The sequence below is a fragment of the Cynocephalus volans genome, chromosome 1 (assembly GCF_027409185.1).
Source record: "Cynocephalus volans isolate mCynVol1 chromosome 1, mCynVol1.pri, whole genome shotgun sequence".
In the NCBI taxonomy this organism is placed as follows: Eukaryota; Metazoa; Chordata; class Mammalia; order Dermoptera; family Cynocephalidae; genus Cynocephalus; species Cynocephalus volans.
Window position 1 is genome coordinate 14,788,762 of NC_084460.1, and position 26,521 is coordinate 14,815,282.

The following is a 26,521-nucleotide window of genomic DNA, read 5'->3' on the forward strand; positions in this document are numbered from 1 at the left end:
AGGTAGCTTATTAAAAAGTGAAGATTCCCTATCTTCAACTCATATGATTTAAATCAGAATCTTTGGGGATGGGAGACTGGATGTTTTCATTTCATTTTTTGATTCTTTTAAAAAAACTTATTTTGAGTTAATTGCAGATATGTGCAGTCATAAGAAATAATACAGAGATATCCTTTGGACCCTTTAACCCACAATGGTAACAGTTTTTTAAAAATCACAATTAATCTTTTATTTGTAAAATTTTACATTATAGTTTAAAAACTTTATTTAATTTTTATCTTAAATTTTTTCTTGTTTTTGTCTTTTTAAAAAATTCTATTGTAGTTTCAAAACTTTTTATTGACTATAGTATACATATAGAAAAATATACACATTTATTGTAAGGGGACAGTTCTGTGACTTTTTCAGAGTGAACATAGCTCTGTGCCACCAGCACTCAGATCAGGAAACAGAATATTTCCTCCAGAAGGACCTTTGTGCCCCGTTCCAGTCACCCCAGGGTAATAATCTGTTCTGACTTCTATTGCCATATATTTATGAAACATAAATGGAATTTTACAGTATGTATTCTATTGTGTCTGCCTTTTTTGTAAAATTGAGGTGAAATTTATATAATACAAAATTAAACATTTAAAAATGAATAATTCAATGACATTAAAATGTTCACAGTGTTCTGTAACCCCCTCTACCTTGTTCCAAATATTATCTCCCCAAAGTAAACTCCATACCCATTTAGCAGTTGCTCTCCATTTCTCTATCCTCTACCACCTGGCAACCACCAATCTGCTTTCTGTTTCTGTGGATTTACCTATTCTGGATATTTCAAGTAAATGGAATCATCCTTTTATATGGCCTTTTGTGTCTGGCTTTTCTTAGCATAATGTTTTTCAGGTTCTTACGCGTTGTAGCATCTATCAGTACTTCATTCCTTTTTTGGGAGGAGTGTTCAACATTATTCATGTATACACCACTATTTGTTTATCCATTCATTCACTGATGGACATTTGAGTTTTTTCCACCTTTTGGATATTGTGAATAGTGTTGCTGGGAACGTTCCTCAAGTATTTGAGTAACTTTTCAATTCTTTTGAGTATATACCTAGAGGTGGAATAGCTGGATCATATAGTAATTCTATGTTTAACTTTTTGTGGAACCGCCAAACTATTTTCCATAGCAACTGAATGAACCATTTAACATTTCCAACAGCAGTGTATAAGAGTTATAATTTCTCTATATCCTTGTCAGCACTGATTTTCTGTTTTTGTTCTTAGCCATTCTCATGGGTGTGAAGTAGTACCGTGTTGTGGTTTTGATTTTCATTTCCCTGATGACAGTGATGTTGCACATATTTTCATGTGCTTGTCGGCCATTTGTATATCTTTGGAGAAATGTCTATATAAGTCCTTTGCTAATTTTTTAATTGGATTGTTTTGGGGTTTTGAAAGTTGTAGTAGTTCTTTATGTATTCTGGATAGTAGACTATTATTGCATTTTTCTGTAAGTTTGAAATTATGTCAAAAGAAACACGCCAAAGGAAAAATAAATTGTAACTACCCCTGTGGTCATCTTGTCTTTCCTTTATAGCCCTCTGACCATGCCCAGTACTCCCTATCTCTGATCTGTTTTGTTTTTCACCATCATATTTATTGCTGTCTAATATGCCATCTAATATATTTAATTTCTTACTGTCTGTCTCCCTTAGCTAGAATTGAGGCTCCTTGTGCTAAGGATTTTTTGTTTTGTTTTGTTCACTGCTGTTTCCCCATTGCTTACATCAAGGATTGGCAAACTGTGGCCTAAAAGCCAAATCTGGCCTACTGTCTGCTATTTTGGAATGGCCCACAAACTAAGAATGGTTTTCACTTTTTGAAATGATTGAAACAAAATCAAAAGAATAATATTTTATGACACCAGAAAATTATCTGAAATTCAAATTTTATTGTCCATAAATGAAGTTTTATTGGAGCACAGCCATGCTCATTTCTTTGTGTATTTTCTCTGGCTCCATTTGTGCTACAATGGCAGAGTTGGTAGTTGTAGTGTTGTCTGTGTCCCACAAAATGTGACCTATTTAATATAGATGGCCCTTTACAGAAAAGATTTGCTTGGCACATAGTTGCTCAATAAATTTTGTTGAATGAGTGAATGAATCTTAATCCATACCACCACAGAGGATTCTAAATTGGAAATATTTCAACCATTCAGTTCTGAAAATTTGAGTATAATTGGCTGCTAAACAAACAAACTAAAATCCCCAAATGATTTTTTGATCAGTAATACAGTTTCATTGACCTCCATTCATCCTGTAAATAATGAAAATAGATGATGAAATACCAGGGAATTAGTAATTTTTAGGATAGTGTTAGGTAAGATAAGGGTATTTCACAAGTTGTTTTTATTACTGTATTTAAAAAAGATTTCAGAAAGTTTGTTTCAAAGTCTTTTTTTCCTCTTTCTCATTGCTTTAGATGAATAAAGCTACCTGCATATTAGTGAAGGCAGTAATTAAAATAATCTTGATAGCGTTCTTAATTTTGAATAAGAAACTATATTATCAAATATTCTATTATATTTCATTCATCTAATGATGCATTTGTTGAATTTGCAGTTGAGTGACAGGGTAGGAATACTAACAGTATTAGTAATTTCCTGTTAATGTCTAACTTCTTAAAGGGAGATTGGATGAACATAAATCATTTTATATAAAAATGATTTTTATAATATGCCAATCTAGTTTTTGTGCAACATTTGAAAACTAAATTGTTTGCATCTGTAAGAACTGTTAATAGAGGTCTTATAATAGATCCCCAGAGGTATAGTATACCCTGTGGTCTTGCAAACAGCTCTTGTTTTATGCTTTCAGCAAAAGACATTAAATGGGTAATACAGGTTGTGGTTTACAGTGAAAGAGTAATGCTTTGCAGATCTTTGCCTTGGCTTGGGATTTGCATGTCACAGTGGGAGAGCAGCTCCTGACTCTCCTCTTGGCCTTCCTACCTCTCTTTCCTGGGTTAGTCATTCAAAACGATCTGACTTTTTAAAGTCTTGTCTCCTCTAAAAGTTACGAGTGGGCTATAAATACATTTTGCTCTTAAAATTCCATCTTTTAGAAACTGGAAATACTGTTGCCTGATTTTATTTCATTTCACTTGTTTTAATTATGAAGAGATTGGATTTTTAACATTTACATTTTCCTGGAGTTTCTCTATAGGAGTAACCTGTAAGAATTAGTAAGTATCAGCTTGCTTAAGGGGTTATAGTTCACAATGATTAATTACTGTATTTATATCTAGTTGTAATTTACTGCTCTTCATTTATTCTGCAAATATTTATTGAGTACCTACCATGTGCCAAGCATTGCTTTAGACATTGGGATATAACACCTTAAAAGACAAATTCTTGTACTTACAGGGCTTACATTCTATGGGGAGAATTAGATGAATCAAAATTATATTTAATTTAATGTCAAGTAGTGAAAAGTGTCATAAGGAAAAATGAAATAGTATGAGAAAAGAGAATGGTTGGGGAAGGGTGGGGAAATGCTGTTTTAGATAAGTCCATAAAAGGAGGGCCCTCTGATAAGATGTCATGTGAGCAGAAACATGAGTGAAATGGGGCAGAAAGCTATAGGAAGATGTTTTGGAAGGGAGTTCTTGGTCAGAAGGAAAAGTACTGCATTGTCCCCTCTCCTTTTTTTTTTGGTGGCTGGCCAGGACAGGGAGCCAAACCCTTGACCTTGGTGTTACCAACACTGCTCTCTAACCAACTGAACTAACCAGCCAGCCCATATCCCTTCTTATTCCACTTCATTTTCCTTTATAATACTTGTTACCCTGGGACATCAGTTATTTATACTCATGTGCACATGCATGTTTACACAAACTTTATTTATTGGCTCTCTCCCCTCACTAGAGTTGCTTACTAAGTTCACCATTCCAAAGGAATGAATGATCAACAAATGCAGAGGCCCTGAGGTGGGGGCATTCTTGGTGTGCTCAGGGAATCGCAGTGTGGCAGGTGGGCAGTAAGGGAGAAGCAGAATAGAGGGGAGTAAGTTCGAAGAGGGAGGGAGGGGCCAGATCATGTAAGGCCTCATAAACTTTGGAATTTAGGACTTTGGATTTTATTCTAAGTGATGGGAAATCACTGCAGGTTTTCAAATAGGAGAGTAACAGGGTCTGACAGATTTTTAAAAGGACCACTGGCTTATTGGACATAATGATTACTAATTATACAAAATGAGTTGCATTAGAAAATCAACAAACAACCATTTAAAAAGCTTATGTATATTATTTATAAGGGGAAATTAGACTATAGGATGACTAGTTTGTCAATTAATGGGCATACTACTTTTTTCATCAGTTTCATTGAAATATAATTACATACAACAAAATTCTCCAATTTTAAGTATGCAATGTGATGAGTTTTAACAAATTATAACAATCGTGTAACTACATGTACAATCATGATATATAACATTTCCATCACCCCAAAATTCTCTCATACCTATCTATAGTGAATCCCCTCCCCTCAGTGGCCCCTGGCAACTGCAGTCTGCTTTTTATCACTGTAGTTCTATTTTTCTAGTTTGTATGAATAGAATAATAGGTTTTGTGGTCTTATGTGACTGGCCTCTTTCACATAGCATAATGCTTTTGATTCCTTCACATTCTTGGGTGTATTAGAAGTTTCTTCCTTTTATTTTATTTATTTATTTATTTATTTTTAAAAGATGACTGATAAGGGGATCTTAACCCTTGACTTGGTGTTGTCAGCACCACACTCTCCCAAGTGAGCTAACTGGCCATCCCTATATAGGGATCCGAACCCGTGACCTTGGTGTTATCAGCACCACACTCTCCCAAGTGAGCCACGGGCCGGCCCAAGTTTGTTCCTTTTATTGCTGAGTAGTATTCCATTGTATCAATGTATCACAATTTATTTATCCTTTTACTAGTTGGTAGGTACTTGAGTTGTTTCCAGTTTGGGACTGTTATGAATGAAGCTGTTACGAACATTTGAATACAAATCTTTACGTAGACATGTGCTTTCATTTCTCTTGGAAAAATAGGAGTAGGATTGCTTGTCGATGGTAAGTGTATGCTTAACTTTAAAGAAAACTGCAAGTCTATTTGCAATTTGCATTCTCACTAACAATGTATGAGGTTTGAGGTTGCTCCACATTCTTTCCAATGCTCTCAGCATTGTCAGTGTTTTTAATTTTAGCCATTTTAGTGGTTATACAGTGGTATCTGGTGGCTTTAATTTGCATTTCCCTAATGACAAATGTTAAAGAAACAGTTATTCATGATACTTGTGAAAGATGGTAAGACAGTATTCAAGGAGGGGGAACTGTTGGAATAAAATTTATAAACATCAAACCAGACTGATTAGGAATGTAAAAGGAGTCACACATTACTGATGTTAGGAACGACAGGGGATGTTTTGGTATCTTTTTTGTAATATCTTCTAATATGCTTTTACTTTTAGCTATTTGTGTTTTTATATTTAAAGTGGGTTTCTTGTAGTCAGTTTTCTGACAGCCTCTGCCTTCTAACTGAAGTGTTTAGACAGTTTGAATTTAATGTAATTATTAATATAGTTGTGTTTAAAGGTGTCATCTTGCTGTTTTCTGCTGGTCTCATCTCTACTATGTCCTCATTTCTTCTTTTTCTGCTTTTCTTGGGGATGTAAAAAAAAATGATTTTATCTCCATTGTCTATGAGCTACACTTCTTCAATTTATTTTTTAGTAGTTGCCGTATTGTTTACAAAATACATCTTTTGATTATCACAGTCTACCTTCAAATCGTATCATAGGCTTGCATATGTAATGTTCAGAACTTTATAACAATATACTTCCGTTTAGCCCTCCCAGTCTTTGTGCTACTTTTGCCATACAGTTTGTGTCTGTATGTTATTAACCCCACAATATGTTGTTATTGTTTTTGTTTTAAACAATTATCATTTAAAGAGCTTAGAAAATGAAAGGTTTTTTTATATCTTCACACTAGAGCATTAATCACTTTTCATTCCTTTGTGTAGACTCAGATTTACATTGATGTCATTTTTGTTTGGGCTGCAGAACATTCTTTCACATTTCTTGTAGTGTAGGTTTGCAGCTGATAGATCATCTCCACTTTTGTTTGTCTGAAAAAGTATTTTGCCTCCACTTTTACTTTTATTTTATTATTTTATTTTAATTTGTTTTTGTTTTGGCAGCTGTCCAGTATGTGATTTCACTTTTTAAAGATATTTTGTAGTTCTCTCAGTTTTCAGTTTGTGTTCCCTCTCAGTTGTGTAAATATATTGCACCATTGTCTTCTGTCTTGCTTGGTTTCTGACCAGAGATATGTTGTTATTTTTCTTTGTTCATTTGTGCATAATATGTCCTTTGCTCTTGCTACTCTTAAGATTTTCTGTTTGTCACTGGTTTTCAGCAATTTATAGCTGTGTGCTGACATGCTTTTCTTCAAGTTTCTTTTGTTTGGGGTTTGTAGAGCTTCTTTGGATTTGTGTATAAAAGTGTTTATTAAATTTGGATTAGTTTTGGCTAATATTTTTACTATTCCCCCATTTTTATGCTTTCCCTTTGGGACTCCAATTACACGTACTTGTATTTTAGATCTCTCGGTGCTTTCCATAGTACTCTGATGCTCTGTTTTTCTTTTTTTAAGTATTTTTTTCATTGCGTAATTCAGTTCGGATAGTTTCTAGTACTTTGTCATCAAGATTACTGCTATTTTCTTCTGCAGTGCCTAATTTGATGTTAATCCTTTCCAAAGTATTTTTCACCTTAAATTATAGTGTTTTTTCATTTCTAGAAGTTTAATTTTTAAATTTTTATAGCTTCCTTTTCTTTCCTTCTTATTCTAATGTCTTTCTACACATACTTGAACATATAGAGTATGTCTATGAAATTTAATTTAACATTGTTAGCTACATTAGAATTGTTTGCTAATTTATCAGTTTGCTAATTCATCAGTGTCATTTCTGGGTATGTTCTCATTGTCTGATAATTTCTTCTGGTTGTGGGTCATATTTTTCTCCTTGTTTGAATGTCTGATCATCTTCGGTTTTATATTAAACACGGTGAATATTACATATTTAGGGATGGATATTGTTTTTCTTTAAATATTGTAGGTTATATAGAGCAAAACAAAACTGTAATATGGTAGTACTTTACTTGTGCTCACAATCTATTCTGTGCTATGGAGACTGCTGACTTGGATTTTTGTACTTATCAAAAGATGAAATAATTCAGGACAGTAATTCAGTCTTCATCTCTTAAGCTGTAATTTTTCTTTAGTTGTGATTTCTTTCCCAAGGTTAGATTATAAACTGATTTACATAGAAATATTCTCTTGGAAGACTTTTTAAAAACTTATTATGTTCAATTATGCATACTCTTTCCTTCTTCTTATAATATGCCTTTTCTTATTTATGGTTTTATTTATCTCTCAGGTTTGAAATTTCTGGTCCTTTTCTTCTTTTTTATTCCTACTGCTATTGTTTCTTTACCAGGTAGTTAGTTTTTCAAGCCTTTGTTGTAAAATAATCTCCAGTTTGATCTCTCTGAGTTCAGTTTCCCTTTTCTTTTCATATACCATGTGAATGTCAGTATACGTTTTCTTGACCATTATACTTAATGTGACTTTTTCCTATACAGAAAGCTTGAATGTCTTATATTATTTTCTCGATGAAGTCCAGATTCTGATGAGTGACACTGAGCAATCTCCTATTTGACTGAATGTGTTGTCTGTGGTTCTGACACTTTCCCCTTCCTATGTGTTGCTCACATCACATCCACCAACTGTAATTTTCTAGACTCCTGCTAGTCTTTGCTTTCATTTTGCACCCTCCACGAAGCCTGTTATTAACTTCTTTATCTCATAATGGGCCAATTCCTTTTGAATGTTCACAGTATTTATTGTCTGTATCACTCATTTTCTATTTAATTATACAGGCTTTTTGTTAGTTTTTACCCTGTGATCTTGTTTTTAAAATTCTGTGGATATGCAGATTGTCTAACTGCATCTGGTCTCAAAAATCCCTGATCCCTTTGCTCAAGTTGTAGGTGCATATCAGAAATGGAGACATATGGCCAATTTTTCTTAGATCTGGCTGAAATCTAGGAAATGGAGAAGTTTATAGATGATTTTGGGCATTTGGTAATCTTTAGGTTGACCCAGAATTGCTCTGGTTTCCTAGGTTTCATTGGTTTACCTTAGAACAGACCTAATTTTCTGGATTGCCTCAGATTTCTGGAATGTGAGATGTGTGTTGTTCATGTTAAAGAGTAGTTGTTAAGTTACGTTGGAGTGGGCTCTTCATCTATGCAGTTACCATAAGGAATGTTCAATTTAAACTAATGCATATTCTCTGTCTTTTATTTTAAAGGTGAAGTCTTTTGGGACTGTGTTCCCATGACATTTATTTTTATTGTAAGATTTTATATTATTGGCTTTTCTCATATTCTCTGGATGGAGATCAAATATGATATGGTCTTGACTGATAAGACCAGTGAGATATATATATATATATATATATATATATATATATATATATATATATATATATATGGGGGCTGGCTGGTACAGGGATCTGAACCCTGGATCTTGGTGTTATAAAACCACATTCTAACCAACTGAGCTAATTGTCTACCTGGTATATATATATTTTAAAACTTTATTCACTGTATTAGAAAAAGAAGGCAGTGTTTTTCCTTAGATTTCAAGTACGTGGCTGGTCTCTGATTCCAGGCCTTTATGTTCTGTCCACCTTATTGATGTAAGATTTTTTTTCTTTATGATACTTTTTTGAGATATAATTCACATACTATAAAATTCATCCTTTAAGGTATACAGTCAAGTTGTTTTCAGTATATTTACAAAGTTCTGTAACCATCACCACTATCTAACTTTAGTTTATTTTTATCCCAAAAAGTAATGCTGTAGTTACATTTGTAGTCACTCTCCCTCTTCCTGTTCCCTGTCTCTAGCAAATACCGATCTACTTTATGGGTTTGCCTATTCTAGACATTTCATATAAATGGAATTATCTAATATGTGGTCTTTTGTGATTGGCTTCTTTCACTTAGCATAATCTTTTTAAGGTTTTTCTATATTGTGCTATGTATTGGTACTTCACTACTTTTTATTGCCAATTAATACTCCATTGAATAGATGTATAATGTTTTGTGTATTCATTCATTGATTGATGGACATTTGAGTTGTTTCCACTTTTTGATTATTGTGGATAATGCTGCTTTGAATATTCGTGTATAAGTTTTGTGTGGACATATGTTTTTAATTTCTCTTGTAATTGCTGGGTCAAATGGTAACTCTATGTTTAACTTTTTGAGGACCTGCCAAATGTTTTCCAAAGTGGCTGCACCATTTTACATTCCCCTCAGCAGTGTGTGAGGGTTCTAATATCTCCATATCCTTGCGAACACATGTTCTTATTTATCTGTCTGATTTGTAGCCATCCTTTTCAGTGTAAAGTAGTATTTTGTTATGATTTTAATTTGCCTTACCCTGATGACAAATGATGCTCAGCACATTTTCATGTGCTTACTGGTTGTCTATATATCTTTGGAGAAGTACTAATCCATGTCCTTTGCCCAGTTTAAAATTGTGTTGACTTTTGGGCCGGCCCTGTGGCTCACTCTGGAGAGTGCGGCGCTGGTAGCGCCGAGGCTGCAGGTTCGGATCCTATATAGGGATCGCCGGTGCGCTCACTGGCTGAGCGTTGTGCAGACCACACTGAGCCAAGGGTTGCAATCCCCTTGCTGGTCAAAAAAAAAAAAAAAATTGTGTTGACTTTTTATTTTATTTTATTTTGTTTATTTATTTTTTTAAAAAGATGACCAGTAAGGGGATCTGAACCCTTGACTTGGTGTTGTGAGCACCATGCTCTCCCAAGTGAGCTAACCGACAATCCCTATATAGGGATCCAAACCCACAGCCTTGGTGGTATGAGCACTACATTCTCCCAAGTGAGTCACGGGCTGGCCCTTGTCTTTTTATTTTACAATTTAAAAAAATTTTTTATTCTGGATACAAGTCCCTTATCAGACATATGATTTGCAAAAATTTTCTCCCATTCTGTGAGGTTTTTTTCCTACTTTTTTTATGGTGTCCTTTGATACACAAAAGTTTTTAATATTGATTAATTTCAATTTATCTAGTTTTTTCTTTGGTTGCTTATACTTTTGCTATCAAATCTAAGAAATCATTGCCTATTCCAAGGTCGTGAATATTTGCCCTTATGTTTTCTTCTGTGACTTTCATAGTTTTAGCTCTTACATTTAGGCTTTTATCCAATTTGAGTTAATCATCATATATAGTGTGGGATAGGGGTCCAACTTCATTCTCTTACATATGGATATCTAGTTATCTCAGCACCAATTATTGTAAAGACTATCCTTTCTTTATAGAGTTGTTTTGGCATTCTTGTTGAATCAACCATAAATGTAAGGTTATTTCTGCATTCTCAGTTCTATTGCATTGGTATATATGTATATCCAGTCTAATTCATACTGTGTCGATTAATGTAGTTTTGCAGTAAGTTATAAAACCTAGAAGTGTGAGTCCTTCATTTCTGTTCTATTCAAGATTGTTTTGACTATTCTGTATTCCTTGCATTTCCATATGAATTTTAGGATTAGCTTGTTAATTTCTGCAAAAAAGGCATTTGGGATTTGACAAGGGATTGCACTGAATTAGATCAATTTGGGGAATATTGCCAATGTAACAATATTAAGCCTTTTGATCTGTGTATAGGGATGTAATACCATTTGTTTAGGTATTTAAAGTGTTTTTTCAACATGTTTTGTAGTTTTCAATGTACAAGTCTTATGCTTTTTTTGTTAAATTTATTCCCATTTTATTGTTTTTGATGTTATTGTAAAGAAAATTATTTTCTTAATTTCATTGTCAGACTGTTTATTGCTAAAATATAGAAATCCAATTCATTTTTTTATATTGATCTTGTATCCTGCAAACCTGCTGAACTTATTTATTAGTTCTAATAGTTTTTTAGTGCAATCCTTAGGATTTTTTGTATACAGGATCATGCTATCTTCAAATAGAAATAATTTTGTTTACTTCCTTTCTAATCTAGTTGCTCTTTATTTCTTTTTCTTGCCTAATCATCAAATTGTCCAACATTGTTGAATATTAGTGGTGAGAGTGGACATCCCTGTTGTTCCTGATCTTATGAGAAAGCATTTAGTCTTTCACCATTAATTATTTTGTAAGCTCTGGACTTTTTGTAGATGCCCTTTATCATGTTAAGGAAGTTCCCTTCTGTTTATAGTTTGAGTGTTTTCTCATGAAAGGGTATTGCATTTTGTCAAAGCTTTTTTCTTATGTCTATTGATATGATCATGTCTTTCGTCCTTTATTTTAATAGTATGGGGTACTACACTGATTGGTTTTTTTTTTTTTTTTTTCTGATTGGTTTTTATATATTAAACCAACCTTGCTTTTCAGGGATCCTTCTTATCTGTGATGTATAATCCTTTTTATATTTTGCTGGATTTGGTTTGCTGGTATTTTTTTTTGATGATTTTTGTATCAATATTTACAAGGTGTATTGATGTGTAATTTTGTTTTTTCATTATATCTTTGTCTTGTTTTAGTATCAGGGTAGTATTGGCATCATACAATGAGTTAGGAAGTGGTCTCTTACCTTCAAGTTTTTGGAAGAGTTTATGAAGGATTGGCTTTAATTCTTCTTTAAGACTAATGGTATTTTAATTTTTGTTTTTGTCTTTCAGGATTCTCCTTTTACAAATGCAGGAATGGGATCTAATCTAAATCTCTTAGGTGAAATTGAGTGTGATGCCAGCATAATGGATGGAAAATCCTTAAATTTTGGAGCAGTTGGAGCACTGAGTGGTATGTGGGTGTAATGACACACTATCTCTGTTTTTTGGAAAACTATGCATATTACCATTTCATGCCTGCTGAAGACTTAGTTCAGTGTTTTTCGCCATTCTTGCTTGGAATAATGTTAAAAACATACGTTTTTCTTCTTTTACTGAATATGAAACATAAAATCTTAGCTAGGAAGAGTTCTAAAGAAAACAGCAAAGCAGCCTATGTCCAAGTTTTGGGTTAGAATTTTCCTCCATCTCTTCAAGAGATTACAGACATTTAAAACTTGTTTACAGTATTTTATTAATTTTACAATTTGAAATACACAAATAATATATTGTAAAACATTTTACATGATATAAATAAAATTTACCTTTGATCCTTCACATCTTTTCTTCTCATTCCCTTCTCCCATTGGGGTTTAATTGGTAAAAATCCAGTGCCTTTGTTTCTATTTTTATGTAATAGATACATAGTTTCATTATGTGCATATGGTGGTTTTTTAAAAAATAAATGTATGTATTCTTATGAAACCTTTTTCTTTAAGTAGGGTGTCTGAGATTTTTTTCAACATCATCAGTATATAAAACATATATCTGATGTTTTATAATTGTTTTATTAAAGCAAGATATAGATGAAGTGCAAAGATTTTAAGTGTATAGCATCATGAATTTTTAGGGGTATCCAGTCGTATAAGCCACTACCTAGATCAAGATATTAAATATTTCCTTGTCAGAATATGAAACATTTTCATAATCCCAGAAGGGCTCTTTATACTTCTTAGTGCATACTTCTTGTACCCCACCTACCCCATTCTGACTTTAGGCACCATAATTAATTGCCTGTTTCTGAAATTTTTATGAATGGAATTATACACCCCTGTGTCTGATTTCTTTAGATTACCAGTAAGCCTATGAGATTGATCTGTGTTTTGTGTCACAGTAGTTTTTTCTTTTCTGTTGCTTAGTAGTATTTTATTGTGTGAATGTACTATAACTTTTTTATCTACTCTCCTCTTTCTTGGTGGACATTTGAATAGTCTCTAGTTTTTGACTATTATGAATAAAGCTGTAGTGAATATTCTTGTACGTGTATTTTGATAGATGTATATATTCTTATTTCTCTTGGGTATATATCTAGGAGTTGAAATAAATTTAGGTACATATATGCTTTGTTTTAGTAGACATTGCCAGTTTTCAAAAGCAATTGCAATTTTTATTCCCACAAGCAGTGTATGAGCATTTCAGTTACTCTACAGTCTCACCCATTTTTGGTAATATTATTTTTAAATTCAGCCATTACGTTTTTTTTTTTTAATTGGCCTATTGATTTTGTGAGTGCTCCTGCTGTGGAGGTGTAACACCGGGGGAGAGGTGGGTAGTGGGCTCACCGCTGGCTCCCTCAGAGAGAGAGAAAACGGCAAGGGCCTCTCAGCCACCTTCCCAGCTAGGCTTTCTCAGCTGTCCTGGAGCCATTTGCAGCAAAGCCGTGGAAAATTTAGCCATTTTGATATATGTGTAGTGCTACCATTGTTTCAATGTAAGTTTTCCCTGGCAACTACTGATACTGAGAACCTTTTCATAGGCTTATTGCCCATTTAGATATCCTCATTGTGAAGGTGCGTTCACATCTTTTGCATATTTTTATTAGATTTTTTTTGTTGATTTGTCAGAGTTCTTTATATATTTTATTTTATTTTTAATTAAAAAAATTATTTATTTTAGGGCCAGCCCATGGCTCACTTGGGAGAGTGTGATGCTGATAACACCAAGGCCACGGGTTTGGATCCCTACAGAGGGATGGCTGGTTAGCTCACTTGGGAGAGCGTGGTGCTGACAACACCAAGTCAAGGGTTAAGATCCCCTTACCGGTCATCTTTTAAAAACAAACAAACAAACAAAAATATATATATATGTATAAAAATATATATATATATATTTTTTTATTTTTTATTATACATACATGTGAGGTACAATGTTGATTTTCAATAATTGTCTAGAATGTGTGGTGGTTAGATCAGTATAGTTAACTTATTCATCATTACAGTACACAGTCATTCTTTGTGTCTGTTAGATATAAACCCTTTGTTAGATATACGTATTATTGATATCTCCTCCCCGTCTGTGGCCTGCCTTTTCACTCTGTTAGTGCTTTTGATAAACAGGAGTTTTTAATAATAGTAGAATTTAAGTTATCAACCTTGTCTTTTATGGCTAATTCTTTTTGTAGTTTAAGACTTTTTAACTACTCAATTTACGAAAATAATCTCCAATGGCTTTTAGTAATTAAAAAAATTTTTTTTTTCTTAGTAATTTTATTGTTTTTTCCCTTCACATTTAGCTTTCTTATCAACTCAGACTAATTTTTGTGTGTATACGATAGGGGTCAACATTTGTTTTTTCCCGCATATGGATATCCAAATGGTTTATTGCCCTTTATTGAAAGGACAGGTTTTTCTCAACAGAATTGTGCTGGCGTGCCAGGTGATGGTATGTAATGGTTTGTTTCTGTACCCTGTTACGGCTGGCCTCATAAAATGAGTTGGGGAATTGTTTTTTGTTGTTGTTCTAATAAAGGATTAGTGTAGATTGGAATGATTTCTTTGTAATTGCTTGGAAGAATTTATTAACTGTTCCAAATTAGAAGGGTTTTCTTTGGGGGAAGTTTTAAAAACTGGGTTTTGATATCTTTAACATTTATGAGATTATGTGTATTTCCTTTTGCTCATGTGTGGTTTTCAAGGAATTTGTATCATATGAGTTGTCAAATTTATTTGCCTAAAGACATTTTAGTTAGCCTTCTTTTCTCATTTCTGGTCGAATTCCACTGTGTTTAGAGAATATACTGTGTATGATTCCAGTCTCTTTAAGCGTTTTTTTTTTTTGTGGCTGGCCATCTTGAAGGTTTTTGAGACTTGCTTTATGACCCAGCTAATGGTGTGTTTCTGTAAATGTTGCATGTGAACTTTAAAGAGTATGTATTCTGTGGTTGTTGGGTACACTGCTGTATCTATGTCAGTTCCATTTGATTATTTGTTCCAATCTTCCATTTACTCTCTGATTTTCGTGATATGTAAGAAAAGGGATTTCAATTAGTGTTAATTTCTTTTATTGTGAAATTTTATTGGCATTTAATACAATTTCATGTGTTTAAGGATCATTAGCATTTCTCTGTGAACTGTTTATACCTCTTGTGTGGCTTGCCTTTTAACTCTGTTTATAATATTCTTCACTGTACTGTAATTTAAAATTTTGTTTGTCAAGCTTATTACTTTCCCTTTTGTGGCTTTTGTATTTTGCATTTCTTAAAGTTTTTCTCTTTCATAATTTGTAAGCATAGTCACCTATATTTTCTTTTAATACATGTATAATTTATTTTTCATTTACCTCGAATACATTTTCTGAAATAACTAAAAAATTGTTTCTACATAATTTATTGAATAACATTAATGATAACTTTATTTACTGGGTGACTATAACTTACTAGGCATTGTTCTATAGTGGTTTATATATATTAACTCTTTTAGTTCTCATAATTTTTTGTGGTCAATGCTTTTATCCCCATTTTACAAATGAGAAAAGTGAGACACAGGAGAGATTTAGTAATTTGTCTGAGGTTATTGTATCAGTCTGAGAAAGTAGGAGACAGAAACCACATAGTAGTTTAAACAGGAGGAGTTTAATATAAAGAGTTATTAAGCAGTATAATAGGAGAGTAACTATATGAGTATAAATATGGAAAGAGAACTCAAAGTGCATCCTAGGGCAGAGGGACAATACTCAAGGAAGCATAAACTTGGAAGTGGGTTCAGGCCTTGTTGAAGAAGGTATGGTTCCTGCCCACTGTATGGCAGAGCAGTTGCTGGGTTACCTGGGCCAGAGCTGGTCGACAGCCACTGTGTGAACAGGACCAATCCTGTGGGGCAAAGGCAATCTCAGGCTGATAGGTGGGCACACAGAGGTCAAGAGGCTGTGGGTATTCAACATCCATTGTGCAGGATAAATATTGGGTTTTGGCTCACTAGGCAACCATCCCCATGGAGCACTTGCTACATGTGTGCCTGTGGGACTGAGGAGAGGGTATGGGGATCAGTAACCTGGACTGGGGTGTAGTCTTATTCTTTCTGGGACTCTCAGCTGTGCCACTGTGGCCCAAATCAGGAGCAGGAAAAAACAGGTGGTGGCCAAGTACTGGAGAAAGCTGACCCTGTGGGCACTTAACATTGGAGAACACCATGTGGGCCAAATAGTAGAGACAATATCATGTTCTCCTAGCAAGCCACCCTTTCCTTCTGCAATATGTCTCTAGTGTCCTTTACTGACAAAGCTTACCATCGTGCCAACTGGCAGAGGAAATGTCTTTAAAGGGCCCATATCCATTTTCACAGATCAGGCAACAAAGGATAAGTTTATAGCTGAGAAGCAATAAACTGATAGCAGGTACATTTGGAAAGTAATCTGACTCCTGTGCTTTTCACTGTTTGTTTTTTCTACCTCTCTATATATGTAGTCCATCTTTTCCCCACTCATTTGAAATGCTGTCTATATTATATATTAAATACCCAAAGTCACAGTGTCTGTTTCTGAACTTTAGCTTTATTCTACATATTCCATTGATATATTTGTCTATTTTGTACCCAGACTACACTCTTTTAATCAGACTAGCTTTGAATAAGAAATGGTGTCTCATAGGGTGAATACCTCTTCATTTTCACAGTCTGCTTTTCCTGATTAATTTAAGAGTCAGCTTGTCGTGCATCATAGAAATTCTTTTGAAGTTTTGATGGAGAATTTATGGATTTGCATTTATTTATAAGTTAATTTGACAATTATTAATGTCTTTACAATATTCAATCATCACATCCAGAATATATTATGTTTTAAGGCTAGTATAGATATCCGATCTGGGCTTTTCCTTTTCTTGATATTTCATACATTTTTGTGTCACAAGTTTTGGGTATTTAACAAAATTTGTCTAATTAGTTTTGTTTTGAGTCAACCTGGTGGCATTAATTTAAGTTTTTGTAGTCTCTTTATATCCCACTGGTGATTGTATTGATAGTGTCCTGATAGGCATCCATAGGTTAGTGGTTGAGGACATGGTCTCTGGCATTAGCTGCCTCTGTGTTAAAATCTCAGCTCTGTGACCTTGGGCAGGCAACTTGACCCTCTGTGTAAATGTTTTCTCATTAATTAGATAGGGTTCATAAGTATATCCTTATGATAGAGTTGAAGGATCAATTAAATCATCTGATGCACTTAAGAGTTTGGCCACTGGGCCTGGTGCGTATTAGGTACTAAGTTACTTTTATTGCCTGCTATCGTGATCATGATCATGATCATCATCATTGTCATATTTGCCATTGTCATTGTAATTCTGACAATGTTTATCACACTAATGCTGTCCTATTGTTCTCCCCAGATAAGCACCCTCATCTCACTTTTACTTACTGCTTTGCCTCCTGGAAACAGTCTGAACCACATTGTAGGCTGCAATCTTGTACATACTTGGCTTCTTCCCCTCACCCTTACCTGTTTTGAAGGACTTTTTCTCTATTCTGTCTCTCTTGTAGATGAGATTAAAAATTTTTGGCTTATATTTCCCCATTAATTTTTCTCTCTAAGGTAGCTTTGAAGCTGTTCAAAATCTTGTTTATTCTATAAAGGAAATTTGTGGTTTTGTGGCCAATAAATGCCTGGAGAATTTATTTAGTTTTGATAGTAGGAGAGTGCCACATTTTCAGTTAATTTTATTCTATTCTAAAATCTATTTAAAAGGAACCTAATTTAAATGTGTAGTATTTCAAATTCTGTCTTTACTGCTGTAGCACATGACAAACATGAGATTATGTATTTTATATTTGTTCTTTTCTTGCATCTATTAGGTGTTCATATATTTTTTGATTTGACTATTATTGTTCATGATAATTAAGGGTTTTCATTAGTATATTTGATGTCTTGAAAAAGAAGAATTTGCAAGATATTTTAAAGTTGTTTTATTGAAACAATTGCAAAACAGTGAGAAACTTGAAGACATTTATGACTTCTTTTTCTGCCAATTTTGTTTTACAGGAATCAAGAACCCAGTCTCAGTTGCTAACAGGCTCTTGTGTGAAGGGCAGAAGGGCAAGCTCTCGGCTGGCAGAATTCCTCCCTGGTAATCACTTTGTTCTTCCCAACTTTTCCTGGATCTTTTGTCTTTAATGCATGCAGTGTTTGAAGGCTATTTTTATCCACAGAAAACTGATGCTATTGGTTCCACACCAGCAGTCGGTATGCCTTTGAGAGGAAGACACAGTTTTGTTCTGTGATCTTGGACTGTTTTGTATACTTGATAAAGCTCTGGATCGAATAGAATATTATGGATTAAATCAGAAAGGAGATCACAGTTAATTTTTGTTTTTTTAGTTGATTACAGAGATGTTTTTGCTGTTACTAAAGGCTCAATTGGAGTCATTATATTATGAAACTTTAAAAGTATCTTAGAGTCTAGAACCTAAAGTAATTTTTAATTTTGAGAAGTTCTAGAATAAAAGTATGTAGAACATTATAAATAGCCCTCATGGACCTGCCATTCAATTAGAATAATTAACAATGTTTTGTCCTTCACTTGTCTGATGCATCTCAATATTTTTTCCTATAGTATTTTAAAGCAAATCTCTGACATCATATTTCATCCTTAAATAGTTATATAAATATCTTTATGTTTGCAAAACATAGCCATCATACCATTAGCATGCTTAACAATATTAACACATATACATTTATACCTGTGCTCAGCATGTTTGGCTGTGGAGGTTACGTTTATGCTCTGTATTGAAAGTTGTGACACCAGTACTGTAGTAATCACTGACTGTTATATTTTGAAGTCACAGAAAATGAATTATTATAGTTTAAAAAAATCTTAAAACCTTTTACCCAGAAAAATTCAAGGTTTCCTTTTAATCATGTACTTCCCAATTATTTAATTGTTATACTAGAAGATCAGTTATAAAAACAATTCTCAATGAAATATTACTTTTTAATATTTGTTTTTTGATAAAGTAAGGATCAGGGGAAGTAAATCTGCTTTTTTGAGATCATTTCTAATATATTTGGTTGATATCAATAAGTTTCTTTATAACTGAAGTGAGAAAAGTGATTAAAAAATTCTTATATGTACTTTCTCATAACTTATGCTAAACCCATGCTATTTTGTTTAACTGGTATGAAATCCACCAACCCAGAATTTACTAAGCATTTGTTTAGTAGATGCATGCAGTGTACTTCTATTCATACCTTTTTAGGGGAGTAGTAGGTGCAGAGATTGTCTCTGGGTTTGTATGCACCTCAATGTGCATTTAAACATGACTTTGTTCTTTTCCTCATATTTCCTATTGTATGTAGAACATGATGAACACTAACTGAACAATTTAGAGGACACTCATTTAGTAGGGAGAAAAGATGCATTTATTTTGGTTGACAATAAAAGTAGCGTGAACACTGTACAAGTGCTTTGAAGACCACCTACAAATTTACCATGATAATCCCATTTCCTCAACTCCTCATGGCATTTACTAAGCAGACTCTCAGCATTACATGGAGAAACGTGTACAAGAATCACCAAGACAATTTTGAAACAGATCAAGGAGTTGGATTTATCTGATAACGTGATACTTTTATTTAATACTATAGTTGTTAGAACAGGTTGATATAGGTATAGACAGAACTGAAAATCCAGAAACAGACTCAGTATATAAAGGAATTTAGTTTATGATCATGGTGTCATCTCAAATCATTGTAGGGAAAAAGGATGCTTTACTGAATAAATTGTGTTGGGACAACTGGCTACATAGTGGAAAAATGTTAAGTTAAATTGCCGTCATGCCAGTCAGAAAAATAAAGCCTAAACCTAAAAGCAAAACAGCATAGTATAAAAATATTAGGAAAAAATATGAGAGATTATGACTATGGGATAGCAAAAACCTTATTAAGATAAAAAATAATGTTATAACACCAAGGTAAAGTGTTCATATCCCCATACCAGCCAACTGCAAAAAAAATACTTATAAGAAAAGATAAAAAATATAGTTAAACATTTGAAACATATGACGAATGAAAATGTATAGCTACTATACAACTGAAGATTCCGTGATCAGAATTAAAAAACAATATGTCTTTTGGAAATGAGAAAAATTATTTGCAGCATATGTAGCAAACAAAAGATTAGTACCCAGACTGTATAAGAACTATAAAATGTCAATAAGAAAAAGATAACCCCAATTTTAAAAATCAGTAAAGGATACAAATAGCCAATTTATGGAAAAGAAAATATTCATGGCATATAAACACATGAAAAGGTGCTCAATCATAATATTCACCTTATTAAAGTAGCAAAATAACAAATATCAATAATATCCAGCATCGTTGAGGGTATAGAAAAACAGGTCTCTTTTTTAATTTGCAGCTGGCTGGTATGGGGATCTGAACCTTTGATCTTGGTGTTACAACACTGTGTTCTAACCAACTAAACTAACCAGCCAATCCCAGAAAAACAGGTTTTTTCTTCTTCTAATTGTGGGAACATAAACTGATATAGCCAGCTGAGAGACATTTTGGTATTATTTATTAATGTAAAAATTGAAAATGCACAGTTCTATTTTAAGATAACACACCTGAACATGTACACAGGAAGGCTTATACATCAAAAGATGGTCACAGCAATGTTGTTTATAGGATATAAAACTATAAGCAACCTAAATGTCCATCAGTGGTTAAATAAACTTTTCTGGTCATATTTATTAGATATTCTATGGCATGAAAAAAGGAGAGAAAAAATTGGTGTATAGTAACATGGATTGCTGTTAGTATAAATCTGCTTGGGCTGCCATAACAAAATACCATAGATTGGGTGGCTTAAATAGCAGAAGTTTATTTCTCACAGTTCTGGAGGTTGAAAAGTTTAAGATCAAGGTTCCAGCCTGTTCAATTTCTGGTGAAGGCTATCTTCCTGGCTTGAAGATGGTCGCCTTGTCTTCACATTGGAGGTAGGGCTGCAAGGGGTTAGTTTGTGAAAGAGAGAGAAATATTTTCCTCATCTTATAAAAACATTAATCTTATCACTAGGGCCCTACCCTCATGACCTCATCTACTCTTTTTTTTTTTTTTAAGATTACCGGTAAGGGAATCTTAATCCTTGACTTGGTGTTGTCAGCACCATGCTCACCCAGTGAGCTAACCGGCCATCCCTATATGGGATCCGAACCCGTGGCCTTGGTGTTATCAGCACCACGCTCTCTCGAGTGAGCCACAGGCTGGCCCTGACCTCATCTACTCTTAATCACTTCTCAAAGATCCCATCTCCAAATATCATTTTGGGGGCTAGGGCTTCAACATATGCATGTTTTGGTGGACATAATTCAGTCCATAGCAATAGATGTCCACATAGTAGAGTAAAAAAAAATGAGGTTGTTCAGTTTAACTTACGTTTTCTTAAAAAATTGCAAAATAATATGATGAACACATATTTCCCATCACCCAGGATAGGTAATAAAACATCACTAAAAGATTGGAAGCAGCCTAAACTGAACCTTTGCTAGTGCGATCCTCATCCTTCCCGCTGTTCCATATCCACACCTTGGCCCCATCTGTGCCCCAACGCTGGGTAACAATTGTCCTGAGTTTAAGCTTTTCTCATTCCTATATATTCCTTCCTGCTATTGCCATATATATAATATTCTAATTTTCTAAGGCTACATAAATAGGTACAGAGATGTCCAAATAGATTTGGAAAGAAGGCTACCAAACCCACCATGATTATCTCAGGGGAGGAGGAAGGAAGGACCACAGTGAGGCCATTGTTCAAGGGTACATGAGCAATATTTTAATATTTTATGAAAAGAAAATATATGGGAAAAAGTGATGGCCACCTCTTTATTAAAATGATTTCATACAGGAATGCTGTACCTGTTTGGAACTAGCTTCTGGTTTTCTTACATACATAGTTCTTCAACTTTATTTTTGTTTTTAAAATTGTTTTGATGTTTTACATATTTTACATATGAGTTTTAGAATTAACTCGTCCATTTCCACAAATAACTTGCTGGAATTTTGATTAGTATTCCAATTTATCCATTTATCAAGATCTTCTTTAACCTCTCTGAACAGTGTTTCATACTTTCCAGTGAATAGGTCTTACTCAGCTTTTGTCATATTTATACCTAGGAATTTAATTCTTTTTGATACTATATATGTGGTATATTTTAAAAATGTTAATTTCCAGTATATAGATGTTAATTGCCAGTACACAGAAATATAGCTGATTTTATTGTATTGATATTCTGTCCTAGGAATTTGCTTAAATTCATTAGTTCTAGTATGTGTTTATAGATTTCGTAAAATTTTCTACATAGATGTCATGTCGTCTGGGAATAAAGATAGCTTTCTTTCTTTCTTGCTAATCAAGATTCCTTTAATTTCTTTTTCTTGCTTTATCACACTGGCTAGAAACTTCAATGCAATGTAGAACAGAAATGTGAGAGTAGAAATCCTTGTCTTATTTGTGATCTTAGGAAAGAAGCATTTGGTCTTTCACCATTAAATATGATGGTTGCTGTAGGTTTATCACAGATGCTCTTTATCATGTTGAGAAAGTTTCCTTACTTCCTAGCATGAGGAGAGTTTTAAATAGGAATGGGTATTGTACTTTGTTAAATGCTTTTCTGCATCTCTTGAGATGATCTTATAATTTTTCTTATTTACTCAGTTAATACAGTGATTGGTTGATTTCTGACTGTTGAAGCAGCAGTTGCATTCTGAGGATAAATTCCACTTGGTCATAGTGGTTTTTTTTAAAAATATATATTGGTTTCAATTTGCTAATATTTTATAAAGAATTTTTACATCAATGCTTATGAGTAATATTGGTTTATACAGTTGACCCTTGAACAACACGTGTTTGAAATGTGTGGGTCCACTTATACGAGTAGTTTTTTCAATAATTATATTGGAAAATTTTTTTGAGATTTGCAACAATTTGAAAAAACTCACAGATGAATCGCATAGCCTAGATATGTTGTGAAAATTAAGAAAAAGTTAGGTATATCATAAATGCATAAATTATATGTAGATACTAATTTATTTTATCATTTACTATGATAAAATATACACAAATCTATTCATAAAATGTTAAAATTTATCAAAACTTATGTATACAAACACTACATACCATACATGGTGCCATTTGCAGTCAAGAGAAATATAAACAGATGTAAAGGTACAGGATTAAATTATAATGTATAAAATTAAGAGTAGTATGTAATGTACCACTTGTAATAATTTCGTAGCCACCTCCTGTTGCTATTGCACTGAGCTTGTGTTGCAAGTACCTGCTCAAAACACTGTGTGATGCTAATCGAGTTCCTGTGAGCAGTTTGTCTCTCCGGTAAATTTTGTACTGTAGTAAAAATTGATCTCTTGTGGTTTTCTCTTCCTTATGATTTTCTTAATAACATTTTTTTCTCTAGCTTACATTATTGTAGGAGTACAGTATGTAGTACATATAACATACAAAATATTTGTTGGTCAACAGTTTATGTTATTGGTAAGGCTTCTGGTTAACAGTAGGCTATTAGTAGTTAACTTTTTAGGGAGTCAAAAGCTACACGTGACTTTTCAGTTGTGTGGGAGGTTGGGAAGTGGTGGTCAGTGCGCATAACACCTGCATTGTTGAAGGATTAACTATAGTTTTCTTGTAATGGCTTTAGTCTGTGTTCATTTGGCTTCTTGGATGAATGGGGATATATATTTCATCAAATTTGAAAAATTTTTGTCCATTATTTCTTCAGATATTGTTTCTGACTCCCCTTCTATTCTCAGGACTCTAATTACACATGTATATTTTCTTTTATAATAATGCTTATATTACTGATAATTCGTTTACCCTTTTTTTCAGTCTGTTTTTCTCTCTGTTTCACGTTTAATAGTTTCTCTTGCTATGTTTTTAAGTTTACTAATTATTTTTCTCCAATTTCTAATCACCTGCTAATCTCATTCAGTTTAATTTTCATTTCTGAAATTACAGTTTTTGTTTCCAGAAGTTTGATTTGCATCCCTTAAAAAATATCTTCCTTGTATCTCCTTAACATGTTTCATCTTTCCTTTAGCTTCTTGAACATATGAACAGAATTATAACAGCTGTTTTAATACCTTTGTTTACTAATTCTATCATATTTGTAATTTTTAGGTTGTTTTCAATTGAATGATTTTTCTCTCCATTTAGTTTACATTTTCCTGCTTCTTTGCATGCTTGGTAATTTTTTATTGGATTCCAGACATTGTGAATTTTACTTTTGTTGGTGCTGCATATTTTTGTAATTTTATCAGTATTCTTTATTTTCAGATGTGGTTTGTTCAAAAACTGCTTGGTCCTTTCAGCTCTTGCTTTAAAACTTTGTTACATGAGACTAGAGAAGCATTTAGTCTTGAGCTAATTTTGCTTTGCTGTTGAGGCAAAACCCTTTGAAGTACCATACCAGATGCACCTGGAATGAGGCTTTTTACTCTAACCAATGGGAGTGCTCCAAACTTCTGTCTTGATCATTTAGTTTACTACTTAAGCATCTCTTTTACATCTTTGCATAAAGAGAAGTTATTTCTTTTATCAAATTCTTTTTCTAGAAGAAGGAAACGCTAAAAATGCCATCAGTATCCAAGCTCAAATCCGTATCCAAGTTTCTATTTTAGTTATTCCAACATTTGAATTTTATGTGACAGATTTTCTTTGCAGTGATCTATCTTCAATTGGTTCAAGAATAGGCAAAACTGTTTTCTACTCTCAGAATCCTTTATAATTTCCAAAAAAATAGAGATTTGAAGGAGTAAAGTTGTTTATTCTTGTTGGTCCTCTCTCCTTTCTCTTTTTAATGCTCCTCCATCCCCACCTTTATGTATATCGGAAAACAGTTATTGGGGTTAACCATTTAGTTTCTCATTGGAACCATTTGGGTATGTTTCTGAATGTCTACTTTAATTTTGTTTTGCCAATTTGTCACTGATCTTATTAACAATTGCATCTTAAGACTTCAATATGTGTTACTTTGAATTTTTAGTGTTGGAATGATTAGAAGAACAGAAACAAAAAATAGGGAGTGGAAACTAACAAGTAGGCACATGTTCAAGGAGTCCATTACTAGCTGGCTGAGATCTTTAAGAAGTTGGCTGTGAATGAAGATGAAGTGATTGAGTATTATGGCAACTGCTTGCTATTACTATTTGCTTGGTTAAATTTCTTAAGGAATGGGGTAGTTAATTATCCTTCATGCTATTTGAAATCTTTGAAAATAAGTATTTTACAGTTAGTTAGTAGTATCATTTTATTCACTTTGTTATGTTAAAATTTGCTGTGTAGGGCTTAAAAAATTCCTTTTGAGACATACCACAGTACTTTACTTACCACAGTAAAAATGATTCTGAGGGTTATATATATATATATTTTGTAGCATCAAGGCTTAGAAGTGTTTCTCATTGTGTTTGGGCATCTTTATATGTACCCACTCATTTTGACAGCATCCAGGAATTCTAGGAAGAATACCAAATTTGAAGACATTCACGTAATCTTAGACTTTTAACCAGATTAAATAGATCTTGTGACATAAACTGAAACCATGTTGAGCCAAGATAAATCGTAATATTTTTCCACTGGGAAGCTGACTATTTTAACTTTTTATTATGTTGTGTTTTGCCAATTTTACTTGTTAGTTATTGCAAATGATACTGTAACATTTCCAGTTGTGAAATATTTAATTTGGGGAAAAATTTAAAAGAATTTTTGATCATGTAGCCATCTTATTATTTTGAGGTAAATCTAAAATTATGTCTATTTGCAAGGTTATTTTTCAGTTGCCTTACCGTATTACTTATATTACTTTACTGAATATGTTGGAGATGATGACACTGTCAATTTTTAAAATAATAATTTTTCTGTTGTTAGTTTTTTAGTTGGAGAAGGAGCCTACAGATGGGCAGTAGATCATGGAATACCCTCTTGCCCTCCTAACATCATGACCACAAGTGAGTAAAAACTTTTCAGAATCAAGCTATGTGAGCATATATACCTGAAAATGTTATATTTGCTTTTGTTATGACTCATGTTGTACAGATATTTCAGGAAGAAAGCTTATGTTAAAATATATATAGTTAAAAGATATGTAGAAAGTTATTTGATTTAAGCCACATTTATATTCCCTGTGTTTTCTCATGCTTTTATGGAAGTATTGCTGAAGAATCCCTTTTAGGTTACTTAAATGAATTACTACTAATAAAATCATAATACCACCTTTTAGAAAGAGAGACAGAGAGGGAGAGAGAGAAAGAGAGAGAGAGAAAAGAAAACATAGGTCAACATTTAACTGTCTTTGAACTGAGCAAGACCTTTTTAGGTATAAGTCCAAGAGAAGGAAAAACAAAGGTGTGACTATATAAGAGTGAAAACTGAAAAACATTTGTCACAAACATGACAGAGGGATATGTATTCTTGATTTATGAAGAAATTTACCAACTTTACGAAAATACAAGTAATAGCCCAACAGAAAAATGGTCAAAAGTCATAAATAGAGAAAATGATATAACTAATAAGGAAAATAAAATAAGTACATGTTAA

The 26,521-nt window shown here is 33.3% G+C and overlaps 1 protein-coding gene across 1 annotated transcript in view; it reads left to right on the top strand.

The window, feature by feature from the left end:
- TASP1 (taspase 1) overlaps positions 1–26,521 on the top strand; it is a 264,853-nt gene that overhangs the window by 25,637 nt on the left and 212,695 nt on the right. Inside the window, exons 5-7 of the mRNA XM_063108924.1 lie at positions 11,785–11,905; positions 17,956–18,040; positions 25,853–25,932. Of these exons, the coding sequence (XP_062964994.1) occupies positions 11,785–11,905; positions 17,956–18,040; positions 25,853–25,932 (286 nt within the window). The remainder of the gene's footprint in view (positions 1–11,784; positions 11,906–17,955; positions 18,041–25,852; positions 25,933–26,521) is intronic.